Here is a 20,502-nt window from a genome sequence, read left to right on the forward strand (position 1 = left end):
AAAAGAGGCAGTAGTAGAGGAAATAGGGGACAAAAAAATAATAAGACAGGCAGAAAATAGTTAATAAAATGGCAGAAGTAAATCCTTGTCAGTACTTTAAATGGATTAAACTTTGCAATCAAAAGTCAGAGACTGGGCCAGGCAAGGTGGCTTACACCTGTAATCCCAGCACTTTGGGAGGCCGAGGCAGGCAGATAACAAAGTCAGGAGATCAAAACCATCCTGGCTAACAAAGTGAAACCCCATCCCTACTAAAAATACAAAAAATTAGCTGGGCATGGTGGTGGGCACTGGTAGTCCCAGCTACTCAGGAGGCTGAGGCAGAAGAATGGTGTGAACCCAGGAGGTGGAGCTTGCAGCGAGCCAAGATCACACCACTGCAATCCAGCCTGGGCGACAGAGTGAGACTCCGTCTCAAAAAAGAAAAAACAAAAAGTCAGAGATTGGTAGAATGGAGTTTTTCAAATCATCCAACTATATGCTGTCTACAAGAGACACACTTCATGCCTGGTGTGGTGGCTCACACCTGTAATCCTAGTACTTTGGGAGGCTGAGGTGGGAGGACCCCTTGAGGCCAGGAATTTGAGACCAGTCTGGAGAACATAGATAGACTCCCATCTATACAAAAAATTTAAAAACTAGCCAAGTGCGGAGGTGCCAAACTACTTGGGAGGCTGAGACAGGAGGATTACTTAAGCCCAGGACGTAGAGGCTGCAGTGAGCCAAAATTACACCACTGCTGTCCAGTCTGGGTGACAGAGTAAGACTCTGTCTTCTTAAAAACATGAAATATACTCAGATTTCTGAAATTTTTTTCACTTAGCAATATTCCTTGGGATTTTTCCCTGTTAATACATAATCTCCCCATTCTTTATCACCACTACATGGTGTTATATAGTATTGGTTACCAGATCATCGATCCACTATTCCTTTATTGATGATGTTAGTTCCAATTACAATTATCAATTGTACAATCAATTACAAGTAATACTGCAGTGAATGACCTTATGTATATACCCTTTTCCACCAATATAAGTCACCAGATGTGGTATATGCATTTTTTATTTTAATATGTGTATCTAGACTGCCCTCCATAGGGACCCTAGGAATTTATATTCCCACAGCAATGCATCTGTGCTGTCCTGCCATAACCTTCACTCAACAGTGTCTTATCAACTCATATCTTGTCATATATTTAAAAGGCATTAATATTTCCCTTTCTGTGAACAGTTTGCTTATACTGCTTCCCCTCTGTCTTAGTCCATTTGGGTTGCTATAACATGTACCACAGACTAGGTAGCTTATAAACAACATAAATTTATTTCTTACAGTATGGAAGGCTAGGAAGTCCAAGATCAAAGTGCTGGTAGAGTTGATGTCTGGAAAGGGTCCATTTCCTGATTCCTAGATGGCCATTTTCTACGTCCTCACATGGTGGAAGGGGCAAGGAAACTCCCTGGGGCTTCTTTTATAAGGGCAATAATCCCATTCATGAGGGTTTGCCCTCATGACCTAATCATCTCCCAAAGGCCCCATCTCCAAATACCATCACATTGGTGATTAGGTTTCAACATATTAATTCATACACATTCAGATCATAGCACCCACTTCACTTATCTGTTGTTTGTTCTTTTCTCATCAATGCCTAGGAAGTCTTTATATTTCGGGGAGATTCGCCTTTTGTCTATAATATAAGATACAAGTGCCTTTTCTCAGTCTACCTTTGGATTTACTTGTTTTTGCTTTGCAAAACATTTTTTTCTAACATAGCAGATTTTGTCAATCTTTTATGACTTCTGGATTTTGCATAGTTTTTGAATAAAGAGTACTTTATCATTCCAAAGTAATACAGGATATCATTTGTATTTTTTCCATACTCTTATGATGTATGGTAGGGATCCAACTTAATTTTGTTTAAAATGACAACCTTCTTGCCAGTATTATTTATTAAACAATCCATCTTTTTTGTAACTGACTTGAGTTACTACCTATAGCATATACTAAATTCATAAACATGTATGGGATGATTTATGTAGTTTTTACTCTGTATCACTAGCTATTCATGCATCAGCTCCACACAGTTTTAATTCGACAGGCTTTCTATTATATTATGTCATACGATATTATAAAATAATACATTTTTATTTCTGGTGAAAGTACCCTCCCATAATGCTCTTCCTTTAAATCAGAGGTTTTCTTGCGATTCTTATTTTTCCAAATATAATTCAGAATCAGCTTATTTCTTTAAAAAACTATTAATGTTCATGTTGGAATCACATGAACTTTATAAGTTAATTTAGGATAAATGTTAAAGGAATATATATTTCCATTTCCTTATAATGTATAAAGGAACTCTGTAAGAATACATAAAAAGCTAGTAAGACTGGTTATGTGTAGTTGGGGAGTAGCAGTCGTGGGAACTAGGCAGATGAGGAATTGTAGAGGAAAAATAAAACTTTTCACTATCTGCCCTTAATATTTTATTATTGAAACACTTAAATATATTCCCTATTCAAAAATACATACATAACAAGGAAATAATAAATGACCTTGCCTTTGAAAAAAGAAGCTAGCAGGCATAGGCTGGCAACAGTAGACATTCCTATTTCAGTTCTCTCCACATAGCTTCCCTGGTATTTTAAAGATGACCAGAATGTTGAGAGAGAGGGGCTTACAAACTCTCTGGTGTCTTCTTTCTGAGATCCCCTTACTGCACTGGTATTTTCAGGGCCAGTGCCTTGCCAAAAATGAAGTGTACACACGCTTCATGAGGTAAAAAACCGGCTCATGGCAATTTTCATTTTTGTTTCAATAATATGTCTTTCTTTTACATGGCCCTACTCAGATAACATTAGAGTTCTGAAGAAAGATAAGGTAACCACTGGTATGACAGAAGCAGGGTATAGGAGGCTCAAATCAATAGAAAATAAATAAAAACTAGGCCATTTCAACATGTTAGAAAAGAGAAAAACAAATCACTATAATAAAGAGCAGTCAACAAAAAACACATATAAAACAAGATGGATAAGTATTAGCCTCTGATAATCATGAAGCAAAATCTGACATGTGGGTTTGAACTCACAGACTTGGTTCCAATAGGAAATAAATCTTTAACAGAAAGACTGAAAAAAAAAAAGGATGGAACCAGTAAGACTAAACATCACAGTTAGCAGAATAAATGTGAAAGTGTATAACACCCCTGGTAAATATCTGGAGTATAGCTACTCTGTGTGGATGATTCAGGGTACAAATTCAAGTATAAACTGCTAGAGGATCCACTAGGGTTAGGAGAAATATTTCCGCATGTCGGAAAGCCTAACCAGAAGAGCCATCACGCTGCCACACCATGATGAGCCGAGGGGTAGTTAAGACCTGGCTAAGGTTCTCCTCAGGAAGAAACTGAATTTGCTCTTAATCACAGACAAATGGTCAATTGAGGGCCCAGATTTCTGCTTCATATAGCACAGACTCAATACTTTTACTCCGTTAAATGTTTAAGGAAGGCGTAACCAAAAGCCCACTATGGCACATTTGAAAAAAAGAGAGAGAAAACTCAATAAAGCTTCCATTAGAATGCCTAGCTTTAAGCAGTGTTGCTTCCTGATGCACCCTCCAAGCTAAACTATTTATGTAATGGAGACCAAAGTAATGGAATAAAAGTACTATATGGAATCATAAACTATGAAACAGCCATAAGTTGGAGAAAACCTGTGTTTAAAAAAATTGTAAGAGTTCTTTATGTAAGGATGTTAAAAGTAGTCCATTTGTCAAGTTTTTTTTTTTTTCCAATTTGACTCGTTTGTGGCATTTCTTTTTACTAAGAAATATTTCTTTTTTCTAAGTATTATAATCACATTCATTTTGCTTTCTTTTGTTTATATGCTTGAACTATTCTTTCTGTATCAGAAATTAGATAAAAATTATATTTTGTTTCCCTCCTTTCTTTGCTTACTTAAAATTCTATGTACACTGTACTAAGAATTTTCACATATATATGATTCTATTCCCAGTTTTTCTTCTGGTGTTTTGATGAAGCCCATGAATTTAATTGTAAATTTCTGCATTTATTATCTATAAATGCTCACCTCATTCTTCGCGGTTGACATGAAAATGTGCTGCTCAGCTCTCCCTTCAAAAAACCTATTGTGAGGAAGTCCTGGTTCTCCCTAGGCCGCTGATCCCAGCCAATGACTGGGCATGGAAGCAGTACTAGAGTCAGCTCATTCCCACTCAGTGATTGACATTTCCAATGGTAATCTTGGTTTTGGAGCTCCCCATCATCCTAGCCAAGACTTTCTTGAAGCTGCATTGCATTCTGAAGCTCTTCTTACCCAATTCTCTGACTACCCCTGATACCTTTCCCCTTTATCCTTCACAAGTATTTTCCTTAGCAAATGTATTGCATATACGATTCTGTCTGCTTCTAGGGAATCCAAAGTGACATAGTTGGTACCTGGAGTGGTCTGAGAATGTATATGGTAAGATGAGGTTAGGAGACTGGCTCACTCATGCTCGGCAGGCAACGAGAAGCCCCTTATTAAGCAGAATGTGAATCATGGAGTCCTTGGCATAGGTGATAGCTTAATTGCTGAAATTTTCATTAGTGGAGACCTGGGAAAATGTCCTGGTAGAGGGAAGCACCTTTACTAATGTGATAATTGAGGCATTTGAAGGTTTTGGGAGGAACAGCACCTACAGGGACAGTTAAGTCAATGGGTTATTGCTCAGCTGTATGAATGTCCTGTAGATAGAGGATGAGAAGCTGAAGGCAGTTAACAGACATAAGCTAAGTTTTACAGCCACAGGACCTTTTAGGAAGCTTACAAAGAGGAACTTTACCTTCAGTGGGAAGTAAGTTCAGGATTTAATAACTAGGGTTACAGAGCACCAGAGGTGTTTAAATGCTTAGCCAAGGCAGGTCTATTACTCTAAATTTAGGACCCTTATGTGAAGCTCGGGACTCTGAAACATGGGTTGGGAATATACACAGAACTGGTCTTGTTATTCACAATGGGTTGATAGGCCCCAAAACAACAGAGGCCAGGTAGTGGCACATAATTGTCAGAGTTGCTTTACCATTAGAGTCTTAGGGGTAGCCAAACGGTCTTCACGGCAAGGAATAGTAGAGATAGATAATAGAATATGGTGTCTCTAGGGGAAAAATACATGGGATACATGGGCAGGGAATTACTGTGTTACTTAACATATACAATCAGAAGGCAAGAATGGAGGAGCAGGAGGCTGAGAGCCGTAGCCCAACAAAACATTGCAATTCCTTGCTGATTTCCCAGATCTGAGACTATGTTCAGATCTGGAACCCATTACCTAAAGAGTTGGCCAATTTCCCAAGAGAAAGAACCCTGCAACGCAATCATAAATATATACAGTACTGCAAAGCTTTGTTCAGTTCTCCCCTGAGATTTACCAACATTTACTAATGCAATTGTTGCTGTTAAAAGGAGAATAACCAGCCATTTTGAGAACTATTTGACATTGATACATGGAGACTCGAAGTATTTTCAAGGCCTTCTCAGTGGGAGCACGCAAAGACTAAGTAGTAAATGGGGTCCTAGCCAAAGTAGGTTCACTGTGTCCATGGATCCACCCTGTTGGACCATGAGTACTACTTTAGCCAGGACCCTGTGGTCATTTCCTGAATGTATAATTGGAATTTATATACTTGAAAACTGAAGTTAGCCTCAATTGGGTCCTTTGCCTGTGGGGCAAGAGCTATCACAGAGGACCAAGGCCAAGTGGAAGACTTTGAAACTGCCTCCCTAACTGCTGAAGATGGTAAATTACAATTTCTTATCCCAGGGGTGATGGAAGGTATTAGTGCAACCATTAAAGATCCAAAGAATGCAGGGATAGTGGTCCCTATCACGTCACTTTAATTCATTAGTCTGGCCCTGCAGAAACCAGATGGATCTTGAGGAATATCAGTACACTACAACAAGCTCAACCAAGCAGTAGCCTGGACCGCAACTGTTGCGCCAGACACAGTTCCATTGCTAGAGCAGAGTAGTAAGGCCTCCGGTACATGTCCACGGGCTTAGTGAATGTGTTCTTTCCATTCCAATCAGAAATTGTCTGCATTCACATGAAAGAGACAAAAATATTCATTTGCTTCTTGGCTGTGGTAACTCTTTTGCTGTGTGTCATAAAATAGTCCAAAGAGATCTAAACTATCTAAACATCCCATAGGATATTATGTTGATTATGTTGAGGACATCATGCTCATAAAGTGGTTATCACACTGGAGGTCTTGGTGAGACACATGTACTCTAGAGTATAGGAAATAAGCCATTAAAAGACTAGTAGTCTTGCCACTTAAGTACACTTTTTAAGAGTCCAGCAGTCACGGCTATGACAAGACATGTCAATCAAAATAAAAAACACATTGCTGCATCTTGTATTCCCTACTGCAAAGAAGGAAGCTCCTAGTGCCTGGCAGGCTCTTTGGGTTCTGGGGGCAATACATTTCACACTTAGGGATACTGCTCTGGACATATACCAAGTGATAAAAATGGTAGCCAGCTTTTAGCAGGGGGGTGGGGTGGGGGTACTAAATAAGAAAGGGCTGTGCTATTACTGAAAAATGTATGGATTTGTTAGAACAAAAAAATGTACGAAATAACAGTCAAAACAGAAGACAAGTGGCAACCAGGAAAGTGTTTGCAAAATTAGACAGAGTTGTCTTCCTTATTATACAAGGAATACTTCTAAATTACCAAGAAAAAGACAAGCCCTTAAGTTGCATAAGGATAAAAAAATAAGCAGGAATTTTAAGAAAAATATTGAAAACTGCAAGTATTAGTTATGGCTTCATTCTCTAATTGGCCAAACCACCAAAAAATTGTTTTTCCTCAAATTCCTTATCTATGGGTAAGAGTTTTCCAGAGTTTAACTATTATCTCCACAGAGGCCTTTTCTGAGCCTTGCATGGAAGACGCATCTTTAATATTGCCCCCATTTAGGATATTTGGAAAACGGGGTAATGAGGGAGGTAGTATAACCTCTTTTCTTACATGGTCCACTCGACGTCTTCAAGTTCCATGTTCCTTCTTGCTACTCATTTCTCTAGCAATTTGGTCACTGCTCACTTTGTCATACATCATCGGAGATTCATAGAGCAGATCCCCCCTAAAGGTGATACTGCTGTTTCTACAAAGGCCTTTGTATTTAAGATAGGGTTGGGCATAAGGAGGACCTTACTCCTTCTAGGCACCATCATATCAGGTTGTTTCAGCATCTCATATTTTTCCGAAGGGCCAGGAAAACTAAGCTGTAAAATACAGGAATTTTCCTGAATCCTCCAGCATTCTCTGGCATAAAAGAAAAAGGAGTCAGCTGAGACTACATCCCAGTTGGAGACCATCTGGTCTAAAATGAAACCACTCCCAGGCTGCAACATGATGACATGGCATTAAGAAGCATCCATAGAAGAGGTTAAAGCTACGTCATAAGGGCCAGTGTGTACCAACATCTTGAGTTTGCAGCCTGACATCTGGTCCTCAGAGCAACAATCTCAAAAGAGGAAACAATTGGCAGTTAGAGAAGGAAATGGCATAGCTACCACTGGAATTTTTGGTAATCTCAAAGGAAAAAAAAGGAAACAGTATTGGCTGAGAAGAAACACATGAGGTGAATAGGATAAGAACTTTCGGCCTTATTTTCATAAGGAGAATTGTAGAGAACTGTGAACATTTATTATAGGGACATTTCATGAGCAACTCAGGGACCCTAATGTGGAGATAAATGACTTGGAAGGCTAGGATTTTCAAACACAACCAGTAATGCAAAAATATTACTACTACTATTTGTATATACTCTGACTCTTGATCATCCTGACTGGTGTGGTCTGAAGAAACGCTTAGGACTACCAGACTGCCTCACTTCAAAAAAGAATGTAAGATGGCTTATACGGCTAGGTAAAATACAGCCAAATAACATCTGAAGTAGGTAAGAAGGAAAAAGAGATCAAGAATGAGACTAATATAAATAATACCAAAGTGCCCCGTTTTCTGGGATGGAGAACAAATTTAGCTCTAGCTTCTTATCGGCAAACATAAAAAGTCAACTCACATTGTACCTAAGACAGGAGAAAATGAGCTGTCTAGAAGAGGTGCAAATATTACAGTAAGGTCAGAATGAAATAACTTCAGACTCCACAAAAAGAGCCCACTGTGTAATGTAATCAACATTCCTACAGTTGACACAATGATGAGTTTCATAGAATTGTTTATAGAATGTCCTGCAATGCTAACCAATGGCTTCAAACTCAAGAGAAATACTAGGGGTAAGTCAGGAAGTTACTGTCCAGGTGGTCTTTGCTAAGTGCTTGCCAGACTTAATTCTCAGGTACCTTCTAAAGTATCTGAGGAAGTGATAAAAAGCAAATCCCTAATATTCCTTTATAAATACTGTTAACCATAGTCAAACCCACAGAAGATAGATATTAGCTAGCTGAGGGCTCATTACTGAAGTTCAGCCACCCTAGGGTTCTAAGAAAAACAGTGTTAATGAGACATTGAGCTGGTGTAGGAGTGACATCTTTTAGGCAAACTTGAGTTTAATAATCAGCAGTTTCTGAGGGAATACTCTAGAGTTTGACCAAGGTTCTCCTTAGGAAAAAAAAAAAATTGAATCTGTGCTCTTGCACAGAGAGATGGGCCATTTAGGTTCCAATGTTCTGTTCAATAACCTAGTCTTAACTAATTTTAGTCTGGAAAATGTTTAAGGAAGGCGTAACTAAATATAGTGGCCATTAAAAAATCTTTCCCCACCCATCAATTCCCAAAAAGCATCCATAGGAAGCCTAACTTTTGAGTACTGTGGTTTCCAGACGTTCTTCCAAGTTAAATTATTTATGTAATGTATATTGAGGTATTTGAATGAAGTGACCTTCTGTATAGAATTAGGAACCAAGTGAAAATTGGAAAACAGCTTGGTGTTTCTAAACTGCAAGAGCTCTCTATACACCCAGGATTTTAATTTTTTTTTTTTTTTTTTTTTTTGAGGTGGAGTTTCGCTCTTGTTGCCCAGGCTGGAGTGTAATAGCGTGATCTTGGCTCACTGCAACCTCTGCCTCCTGGATTCAAACGATTCTCCTGCCTCAGCCTCCCAAGTAGCTGGAATTGCAGGCACCCACCACCACACCTGGCTAATTTTTTGTATTTTTAGTAGAGATGGGGTTTTGCCATATTGGCCAGGCTGGTCACGAACCAGGATATTAAATTTTTATCAAATATTAATGTTCTAAAATGTTCCCACTGTATTTTTTCTATTTATGTTTTCTGGCATACTGAAATTTTAAATTTTCATGTAATAGATGTAGCAATTCTGGTTTTACCTTTTGGCCTTAACAGGTCATTTCTCATCTAAGAATGAGATGTTCACCTACATTTTCTACTGTTTATTTTACATGTCTTTAAACCTATTAATCATTTTATATTTCTTTTGGTATACAGAGTAAGAATGGGAATTTATTGCTCTCACTCCCCAATTAAGCAATAGTCCTGGGGCTATTTAAAGAATATTTCTACCTTTCTCCAGTAATGTGAAATCAAACCATTACCTTATTCTAGTATCTTCTGATAAAACCTGTTTTTATGCTTCTGATTCTATCCATTAATCTACATATTCTTGCATCCATTCCACACTGATATTAGCGTAACTTAATAATATATCCAAATATACAACTTTACAAGTCCCACTTCTCCCATTACTCTAAAACTTTTCCTGGATATTCTGGCCCAGGTATTACTTCTTTATAGTTCCCATTTTAAATCTTACAGTCTCTGAGAAAGGGCTCCAGCTCCATGAGCCTTATGCATTACGTACTTTGAAAGTACTGGATTCCTCAGACTTCAACTAAATGTTTTTCCACCACTTTGTCTCTCCCAATGACAGGGTCTAGAGGTGGGGATGAAATGGAAGGGGTCAAGGAAAGAAAGTGCTGAATTCTTAGTTCCAGTTTTCTCTCAACACCAGAAATAACTGCCACTATTTTCTCCTGAATAACCTAAGAAAAACACATCATGCCACTCCCAGTATTAGTTATCTTCAAAAACCTGTCTAGTCTAGTCTCATGAAGGAAGGCATATTCATTCCATCTATCAGCAGGACTTTGACCCTGTGACTTGTTAAAAACAAAACAAAACAAAACAAATACTAGCCTACTTATGAAAGAGCTACAGTCAAAAATCAAGTACTAAGGATGGATAGAAAAGAGAAAGACAAAGCCTGAGAATTAAAACAACCAAACAAACCAACAAAACTGCTAGATATAGAATCAAGCTTTATTTTTACTGAATGATAGTATAAGCTTTTAATACAACATAGGCATGTATAATATTGAAGATATTTAATTTGAAAATAAAGGGAAATACATTTAATTATGACATTTTTCTTAGTTTTACTTTGAATTTGAAATAATAATTTTAATAAATGTTTGGCTGGGTGCAGTGGCTCACGCCTATATCCTAGCACTTTGGGAGACCGAGGAAGGTGGATCACCTGAGGTCAGGAATTCAAGACCAGCCTGGCCAACATGGTGAAACCACGTCTCTACTAAAAATATAAAAATTAGCCAGGCCTGGGGGTGCACAACTGTAATCGCAGCTCCTTGGGAAGCTGAGGCAGGAGAATTGCTTGAACCTGGGAGGCAAAGGACGCAGTGAGCCGATATCACGCCATTGCACTCCAGCCTGGGTAACAGAGCGAGACTCCCTCTCAAAACAAAACAAAACAAAAGCAAAACAATTTTAATACTTTTTTTTTTTTTTTTTTTTTTTTTTTTTTTTTTTTTGAGGCCGAGTCTCGCTCTGTCGCCCAGGCTGGAGTGCAGTGGCGCGATCTCGGCTCACTGCAAGCTCCGCCTCCCGGGTTCCCGCCATTCTCCTGCCTCAGCCTCCCGAGTAGCTGGGACTACAGGCGCCGCCACCACGCCCGGCTAATTTTTTTGTATTTTTAGTAGAGACGGGGTTTCATTGTGTTAGCCAGGATGGTCTCGATCTCCTGACCTCGTGATCCGCCCGTCTCGGCCTCCCAAAGTGCTGGGATTACAGGCTTGAGCCACCGCGCCCGGCCAATTTTAATACTTTTTTACTAAGATGTAAAATGTCAGATGTTAGGGACAATTTTACTGCCAAGTCCTTGAAAAACAAAGAGTATTTTATTCAATTTCATATTCCCCCCAAATTGTTCATAATGGTTACTTTTGAACATAAATATTTGCATAATTTTTAAAGAAATTATTCCATATATATATATATATATACACACACATACATATATATAGACATATATACAGAATTTGGGTATTCCAATATTGTTATATTTAGGTTCTGGTACCATACTGAATGGCAGTTAAATAGCTTCCATTTGTGTCTCCTTGTTTCTACTATGACTATTAATATGGAAAGGCAGAACAAATAGTGCCATTAAATTTTTGTAAGATTTAAAATCAGAAAATCAGGCCAGATATAGTGGCTCATGCCTGTAATCCCAGCACTTTGGGAGGCTGAGGTGGGTGGATCACTTGAGGCCAGGAATTCGAGACCAGCTTGACCAACATGGTGAAACCCCATTTCTACTAAAAATACAAAAATTAGCCAGGTATGGTGGCAGGCACCTGTAATCCCAGCTACTCAGGAGGCTGAGGCAGGAGAATTGCCTGAACCCAGGAGGCGGAGGTTGCAGTGAGCCAAGATCGTGCCACTGCACTCCAGCCTGGGTGACAGAGTAAGACTCTGTCTCAAAAAATTAATTAATTAAATAAAATCAGAAATCTACTCTGGAAATCAGTCATCAAGCACCACAATTTTGGGAACATAGTTTGGACCACCACTTCCTTTTTTGGAAACCATTTTTAGTATAAGAAAATGAGTCAGAATTCACCTTGCCAAGTAAGTTTCCCCAAATCACAATTATTCTAAGAATGAACAAATTAAGTCATAAATGTACGCAATCATTTTTGAATGTCTTTGCAGAGAAATATTCAAAGCGGTAAGATGGATTGAATTGCCAACCAAAACTGGCAATCTTTATTTCAGTCTCCACTATTAAGCTAAAAAGGTAATTTCTCTCTTGAATGATGTGAAGAATTGAATTTCTTTCAACTGTTCCAAAAATCTCTAAGTACAATACTACCTAATCTCCTGTCATACAGCAGACTCCCATGTGGTATATCCAATTCATCACGCAAAACACTGAATTGTCTGCAATGTAAGCCATGGAACACATCCAGTTTATGATATCAATGACTATATCCAGGATGCATTCTCTTTTTAAGGTTTTAGTATAAAGTCATTTGAGAATAGAATAATGAATGAACTTGGGTTCCACATCCTTGTAAAACATTATTAATTTATGTGGGCTGAATTTTTAATGCTCCTATTGGCTATGCACAAAAATGGGAAGTTTTGGCAAAGGAAAGGACGAACGATTTGACATGGAATTCAGTCAAGCAATTACCTTTTAAAGCCAGATGGTAGATTTCTGACTGTGATTTCTATTATAGAAAATCTGAATTTAGAGAACCTCTGTGGTTTTATCTCAACTTTAGCATATCTAAACATCCTGTTGAAAATCTTATTCTGAAGAATGGTATGATTGAGTAATGCAACTGGTCAGTACCTGAGTCGATGCAGAAAATAAAATATTAAGACATTTACCATATATGCAGGTGCTACATTGTGGCAACTTCCACAATAACCTTTTAAGATTAATTAAGAAAATCAAATATAAAATACATTTGTAACTACAAATACATATTTAAATTATACAAATTATTATATATATATAATTATATGTAAAAAATAGTGCTTTATATTAAATAAGAATATGTGATGAAGAAACAGGGCTCACCAGGTAAGTTTTAGGCTTGAGTTCAAATAGGAAAGAAAAGCATATATTCACTTGGGCATCACTACTGAAGATGTAAGTGCTTCCAAAAATACACAGGGAGACTGGTCATCTTTCTTTTTCAATTGTTTCATCAAGAAGAACCTTTTCAGGTGATAAAACTTACAAGCTAAATTAAAATGCACTGTACTCATTGGCAAGCTACATGAACAAGAATAATGTGATCACAGTACTTGGAAGTTTTTGATTTATAACTATACTATTCTCTACTTATAAGGCTGCAGTCTAGGAGGCAGAGCAATGAATCATTACAATTGTCTATCTGGGAAATGTCAAAAGATTAAGTAAGGGCAAAAGAAGGGAGAAAAGGAAAGAACACACATTTCTGTCCAAGAAATATTCCTCAATTAATGGAGGTATATCAGTAGCACATAAATCCAGTGCTAAATAAATTACATTTTTAAAATCTTCAAGCAAAATCACTAATGAACCATAATGCTTAAAATTCCTTGGTGGAAAGCAGATGACCCTCTGAAGCTCTGATAACTAAATGATTCTTTATTCAACTATCATTTGGTAATCTACCCCTACATACTAAGCAATTTAAAAAGCAAATTTAAGTTGAGGAAATAAATTAGATATTTGAACCAATCATTAATGGATCCAGCATTTTTGAAAAAGAACACAAAGAGTTTAATTGATACTTTGCCAATACAAAAATAAGCATCCACAGAATGTTTATTTACTGTTTAAATTACTCCATATTTTCATATACTGTGAACAGAAAATATATTTTACCCGACACATAGTAAAAGCAAACAAGTGCAATCTTTCAAACATTAAAATCATAATCAAATCTGTACAACAGATAAATAAATGTATACCTCTAACAGCCTGTAAAAAGAAAAAAAAAAAAAAAAAAAAAGCAAAAACATTTATTGACCAAATTCACCAGTTTACTTAAAATTCTACTTACGGTAATACAGCCCAATCATAACAACTTGCATGTTTACTACACTGTACAAGTTTAGACTGATAAATATTTAAAATAGGAGGTGGGTAATAGGAAATACCAAATGGTTATAAAGAGTTTTCCAAATATTGGAAATAATATACGAAAATTAATTAGTGGGGATAACATATTAAATGGATCCACAGGGTAACTGGTATTACACTGGTATAGCTTGAGGAAAGGAAACAGGTAAACGTTTGGATTGGAAAAAAAATTTTGGCTTTTTATAAAAAGAAGCAACAATAACATCAACAATGACAAAACCCTGTACTGGAGCCTCAGAACTATTCTGTGAGACAAAGTGTACAAAGATTTCGGCTTGCATACCTGAAAACCACAGTTAGGAAGAAAAATCATTTCAGAAAACATAACATCAGAACAAGAACACATATAAATTAAAGGCATACTGTTTATCATTCCACTTCATTGCACATATAAGAAAACAATACTGCCGTCATTCTTGAGTAAGAAAGTTTCCAATGAAATAGGAAGTTCCACAATGAATATAGGTGCAGACAGTCTTATTACCACAAATTTAGTTATATCAAAACACTCAGTGGTGTCACTAAGTTAATTAAATTATCTATATTCTTACTGGAAAGGTAATCATTTCCCTGCCTTCATATGTTAACTTAAAATCATTTACAAATGGAAATATAGATTCAGTAGAAAAGACTTCACATGCAGTTCTATACAATGCATTCCGGTTTTTTGTTTGTTTAGTATTTCACATTGGATATGTACATTTCTAATATATACAACCACACATGTTCAACAGATATCACAGAACTGTCCTCTTGCCACAAACGTTTATATTTACATATACATTTATATCTCCAGATAGATGCTTTTCTCTTCTAGAGACACACAAAGTAAGCCTGAAGAGTTTAGGTTTTTTAGAATTTTTGGAACCTAATGTTTTGATTTATCTTGAATGGATGATAAGATGAGGAGTCCACAAAAAAATGCAGCTATACATGCCAACCTTTTCAAGAGAGAGGAGTTATCTTTAGGAATAATAATCTGTGCAAGATCATTAGTGATCTGAGAAATTTCATGTGCCACACAAACAAATATGAAAGTGCTGACAATGATGTTGAGCATAGGGTTTCCAGGTATCAGTACCAAGATACCCCTTGTGTCCGCTGCCAGCCATATGTGATACTGGCAAATAAACAGCTAGGAGAAAAAATATTTAAGTCAGATATTTATAGAGGGTCCATGAATAAATTATAGTTTTTCCTAATTTAAACATTTGATCGCATAGTAACATTAGAAGGCTTTCCTAAAACCATTTTATTCTGTCTCACTATTGGCCCTGAAAAGTCCACTGCAGTCTACTCCTTAGAACTCCAACTGCTAATACAATCTCTCTTATAAATGAGACCAAAGAAAATAATAGAACAATTATTCAAGAACTCAAAGAGGAATTTATTTTCCCTATTTATGAGACAATTTAATAAATCTTATACTCTAAAAACTCTAAAATATATGTTATGATTACAATATAAATTGTTTTAAAACATTCTATTTGAAATAATAAGGCTTGGACTACTCAGAATACATTTCAAAACCTACTGTTCAAACTGATTTTGTAAATAATTTCATATAATGCATCTTACACAAAATGTAATGAGTTTATACTTTCTCCCATGATTTCCAATCATAATAAGGATAAATTTTATTATGGTGTGCATCAATAAACTGAATTCCAGTAATATATTTAATTACGGAGATGAACAAAAAATCAAAATCCCCTCAGCTTGATTTCATTTATATACCTGGTCTAATATTTTTCTCTCTTGATCTCAGCATCTTGGTTGTGCTTGAAAGCTCAAGACAACGTAAATAATACTTTGCAAGTAATCTGTATCTAGTCATTTAAAAATAAGGCTTAAAAACATTCAAAAATACTTCAGTATTGTTGAAAGTTCTAAGTCTTTTCCTTGTAATTCCATAATAGCTTTGGTTTAGAAAAAAGTATGTCTGATTTTCATACTCACATATATATGTGTGATATTTACACACATACACATGTACATACACAAACATGTAACACCTGGCTGTGTAAGATAAGCAAAATATTAATGTACCAACCTCTAATGAAATTTTTCCAAACCAAGCAAAAAATGAACTGTAAACTGAACGGGCATATCCAGGGATGTTCCTTATTAGGATGAAGGCTAAAATCTAAAGAAAAAGCACAAAGGCAAATATTAATAATCTCTTTATTGAAAATTATTTTGTATAAAGCTTTCTTTTAAATGATAACCTTATTCTTTGTAAACTTGACACATATACAATGGTCTTTTTATATTCTAAAAGTATTAGAAAGTTATTTTTGTTCTAGAGCCTACTCAAACTGGATTTCTCAACACATGGTCTGTATGCTGCATACCAATGAACATTTTTAGTAGTTCATGACTGAACAATTTTATGTATACTGAAAAAATTACAAATTTGCCTAGGGCCCTTTGTGTAGAAAAAGTTGCTATCATATTTATGTAGCAACACTTCACAAAATCATATAATTTTGCTGCTCTCATAAAGTATCTGCTTGGTTGACAGTCACTCCCTCTCTTGACTCCCTTCAAAATTCTCCTTTGGCTGACAGCCATGATAGTATGGGAAATGGCATGGCTTTTAACATGTCTTCATGTTTGCTCTGCATGGCCTCGTAAATGATGTCTTGAACTATATTCACATGTACGATATTTTCCTCTCTAGATCTTTTCTCTCCCGAAAGAATCTCCAGCTTTTGAGATCCTGGCCTTTACTCCTCTCCCCTATCCTTCTGTACCAGGTGGAACAATCTTTCATTTTTGGTGGAACAATCTTGCATTTTCTTTTCTTCTTATTACTATTTTTTATTATACTTTAAGTTCTAGGGTACATGTGCACAACGTGCAGGTTTGTTACATATCCACACATGTGCCATGTTAATAATTGTCTCACATCCAATAACCAGCTTACCAAGCAAAGAATCCTTTCCTTAGAATCCACCCTCCTTATAAAAAAGCAAGAAACTATAAAGAAAAAAAGAATCTCCACTTTCACTACTACTTTCCAGAAACTTTCTCTTATAAAAGGATTGACAAATCTGTTCACACTTCAGGGAAAAACTCATATTCAATGTTGATCATCTTCGGCATTTTGTCAAAGGATCTAAGAAGTCTCTACGATGCATAAAAGATGAAAAAGGAGGAGATAATATGAGAAAAAGGAACCAAAGTGAACCACTCAGGTATAATTGAGTGATTCTCATGGGCAATAGCATCAAAAAGACTCAAGGTTAAATCTCGTCTTTTGCTTGTGTTAGTTCTGGGACTTGTGGCAAGGCACTTAATCTTGTGGGTCTTTTTCTTAATTCACACAAATAGAGATAAGCTTTACTTTGAAAGGTTGATGTGAACATTAAATGAGAAAACATACATAAGGTACTAATTATAGCACAGGTTGTGAGTCATTTAAAGAAACACTGTAAATAATTAATAGTACAGGTGATATACAAAATGGTGAAAATCATGAAGGTAAGACCTAAACAAAGGTTTTAAACATAAAACCATTTAATGAGTTTATTATAATAAAAGTATTGTGTAAGATGTACAACACTAAAAATAATGTAGGCTCCAAGAGAGTAGGAACTATGTCTGATTTGGTAACCACTGCAGCCCTTGGCATAATATCTAGCATGTAGTATTAACTTCTTAGGTTTTTTTGTTTGTTTGAGACAGAGTCTTGGTCGTCGCCCAGGTTGGAGTGCAATGATGCAATCTCGGATCACTGCAACCTCTGCCTTCTGGGTTCAAGTGATTCTCCTGCCTCAGTCTTTCAAGTAGCTGGGATTACAGATGCCCACCACCATGCCTGGTTAATTTTTGTATTTTTAGTAGAGACAGGGTTTCACCATGTTGTCCAGTCTGGTCTCAAACTCCTAACCTCAGGTGATCCACCAGCCTTAGCCTCCCAAAGTGCTGGGATTACAGGCGTGAGCCACCATGCCCGGCTGGGAATTAATGTTTTCTAAGGGCAGATTAAGTGAAAAATACTGAGCTACATCATTTTCACATATTAAATACAAGAACCCTTTGAAAGAGATTTTAATACCCCTACTACTACAGAGAAAGGAAGGGCTTAGAAAGATGAAGTAACTTCTCTACATTTTCTGGAGTTCAATCTCAAATCTCTCTGCCGCTAAAAACCATTTTCTTATCAAGAATTAAGATGCAAAAATTTCTCTAAATCAAGATAAGTACCTGCACCACAGAAACAGATGGATGGAGTTCATTGCATTCTGCTTTGTTTTTACAACTGCTAGCCCAGATGGAATAGGTCTAAAACAAAAAATGTATGGAAAAGTTCACAAAAACAAGTCTGGAAGAGGCATAAGCCTCACAGTGTTTTTTTTTTTTTTTTTTTTTAACAGTTTTCTTCATTTATAACATTATACTTCATTATGCTATATAACTATCAGTAAAAACCGCTTACAAGTTTGCTCATCACCTGTTTTGGTATGTTCAACTGTCCAAACATAAGAAAGCACAGAGGGAGGTGCACAAGTCTGTGCTTTTCTGGAAATAGTGATCAAAAGGCAGTGATGGCTCTCCATATGAAACACTTTACATTAAATTTTCTCCCAAATTTACTGTAACTTTAAAAATTCCCATTTAATTGAGCTCTCATTTATTCTTCATTTTTAACTTATATACAGTCTCTTTAGAATTTAAGTCCAGTTAGAAAAATAAGGAGATATACATCGCCTCAAGCATTTAACATTACCTTGATTTGATCATTATGCATTGCATGCTTGCATCAAAATATCACATGTGCCCCATAAATATGAATATGTATTCATAATTAAAAATAAACAATTTTTAAAAACTATTGAAAGTATTTTTATAGATAAAAATATGGTTTATTTTGGCAAACATTTTGCATGCATTTGAGATAAATGTGTATTCTGCTGTTATTGCTTACCTAACTATTCTAACATCAGGTCAAATTGATCATGTCCTTAAGATAGTCTATAGCTTTACTAAATTTGTCTAGCTATCCTATCAATTACTGGAAGAGAAGTATTAAAATTTCTAAATATTAAAAAGAAAAATAAGGAGAAAACAATAAAAGATTATTATTAAAAATAACTAATTATATTTCCATATCTTAACATTAATATTCCATACCATTTAGGATTTTGGAAAGTTTTCAAAACTTACCAAGAAAGAAACTACTGAAATAAACAATAGAAAATTTGAAATTTTGTTTGAAAAAAGAGGTTCACCCTTTCCTTCAGAAAGTATTTGACGCTTCTGCAAAGCCAGATAAATGAAAGCAAACAGCATTCCATGGAAAACTACCTGAAAAGCAAAGACAGAAAATCTGTTTTAAACAGTTAGTTTTCAAAAAACAGGAAAACTATTTGGTTAGTGAGGAATATATGAATAAAAGTAGGTACGTTAAAAGCTTAAAGTTTGAAGTGTCTATGAAGGACTTCAACTTCAAGAGTGAAACTTCAAGAAATGAAATAAAGCTGATGATTGTTAGAAACCATCAGCAATAGACAAGCAAGCATCTCTTGGAACAATATGAGATAACGCTGGTTCATTCTGAGCCGTCTCAGTGGTAAGTGAAGTAATAAAGACAATTTAAAAATAGAAAGAAACTCTCCTACAGACGTATGATAAAATTTAAATGCACCCAACAAAGATGAAACACATTTTATATCAGTCCTTTCAGTCAAATAAAACAAAGAATAACACCACCAGGTCATAATTTCGAAAAAAAGTATATGCTCAAAAAAGTGAAAAAAATATGGTAGAACAGAAAGTACACGAGCTTTCTCTTTTTAAACAAAGACTTAATGTGAACTATCATTGCAACAGACTGAACATTTCCTTCCACTCAAAATCGTAAGTTGAATCATGTTAATCCCCAGTGTGATAGTTTTGGAGGTAAAGCCTTTGGTTGGTCATTAGGTCAGAGCCTTCATGAATGGGATTCATGCCCTTTAAAAAAAAAGACCCCAGAGAGCATCCTTGCCCCTTGCAGCACATGAGGACAGAGTGAGAAGTCGAGTGTCTATGAAACAGCAAGTGGGCCTTCACCAGACCAAATCTGCTGGTGTGATTTTACACTTCCCAGCTTCCAAAACTGTAAGAAATAAATTTTTGTTGTTTATAAACCACACAATCTATGGTACTCTACTACAGCAGCCTAAATAGACTGGGACAGTCATATCATAATACACTGCTCTAATGAGAATATTGAGTAAATTTAAAAATTATTTGATGTAGAGACTTTAGCAAACATTTTATTCAGATGTGGTTTTGAGATGCAATGTAGTACACTGGAAAAGTGCATAGGTGTTGGAAACTAGGAAAGGCAAAGAATAAGCACTAAGAAAACATTTGTTGGAAAAAAGAGATGAGTCAAAAATGAAAGGAAAAAAGGAAAGAATTAAGTAATTAATAGTTATTTAGTATCTGTTTTCCAAATGCTGTGCTAGATGTACATTTTCTTGGCCAATTAAACCTTAACCCTTCTTCAAGATCAAGTTCATAGACTAATACAAGACACCGCTCTTTCTTCTTTGCACACTTCTACCACAAAATCTATATTGCATA

At 36.1% G+C, this 20,502-nt stretch overlaps 1 protein-coding gene across 4 annotated transcripts in view; it reads right to left on the reverse strand.

Moving 5' to 3' along the window:
• Window positions 1-20,502, reverse strand: part of CASD1 (CAS1 domain containing 1) — a 124,518-nt gene that overhangs the window by 62,549 nt on the left and 41,467 nt on the right. For 3 of the 4 annotated variants that reach the window (XR_001443761.3, XM_028846049.2, XM_077997045.1), the window contains exons 15-17: window positions 19,096-19,236; window positions 18,136-18,213; window positions 15,977-16,069 (exon numbers count right to left, since the gene is read on the reverse strand). Coding sequence is in view for 3 of the 4 variants with exons in the window: in XM_028846049.2 (XP_028701882.2) it covers window positions 15,977-16,069; window positions 18,136-18,213; window positions 19,096-19,236 (312 nt within the window). In the remaining variant the exon portion in view is untranslated. Of the gene's footprint in view, window positions 1-13,536; window positions 15,059-15,976; window positions 16,070-18,135; window positions 18,214-19,095; window positions 19,237-20,502 lie in introns of those variants that run through there. The other variant, XM_015134270.3, reaches the window with a different exon arrangement.

Source organism: Macaca mulatta, chromosome 3 (genome assembly GCF_049350105.2).
Source record: "Macaca mulatta isolate MMU2019108-1 chromosome 3, T2T-MMU8v2.0, whole genome shotgun sequence".
Taxonomy (NCBI): Eukaryota; Metazoa; Chordata; class Mammalia; order Primates; family Cercopithecidae; genus Macaca; species Macaca mulatta.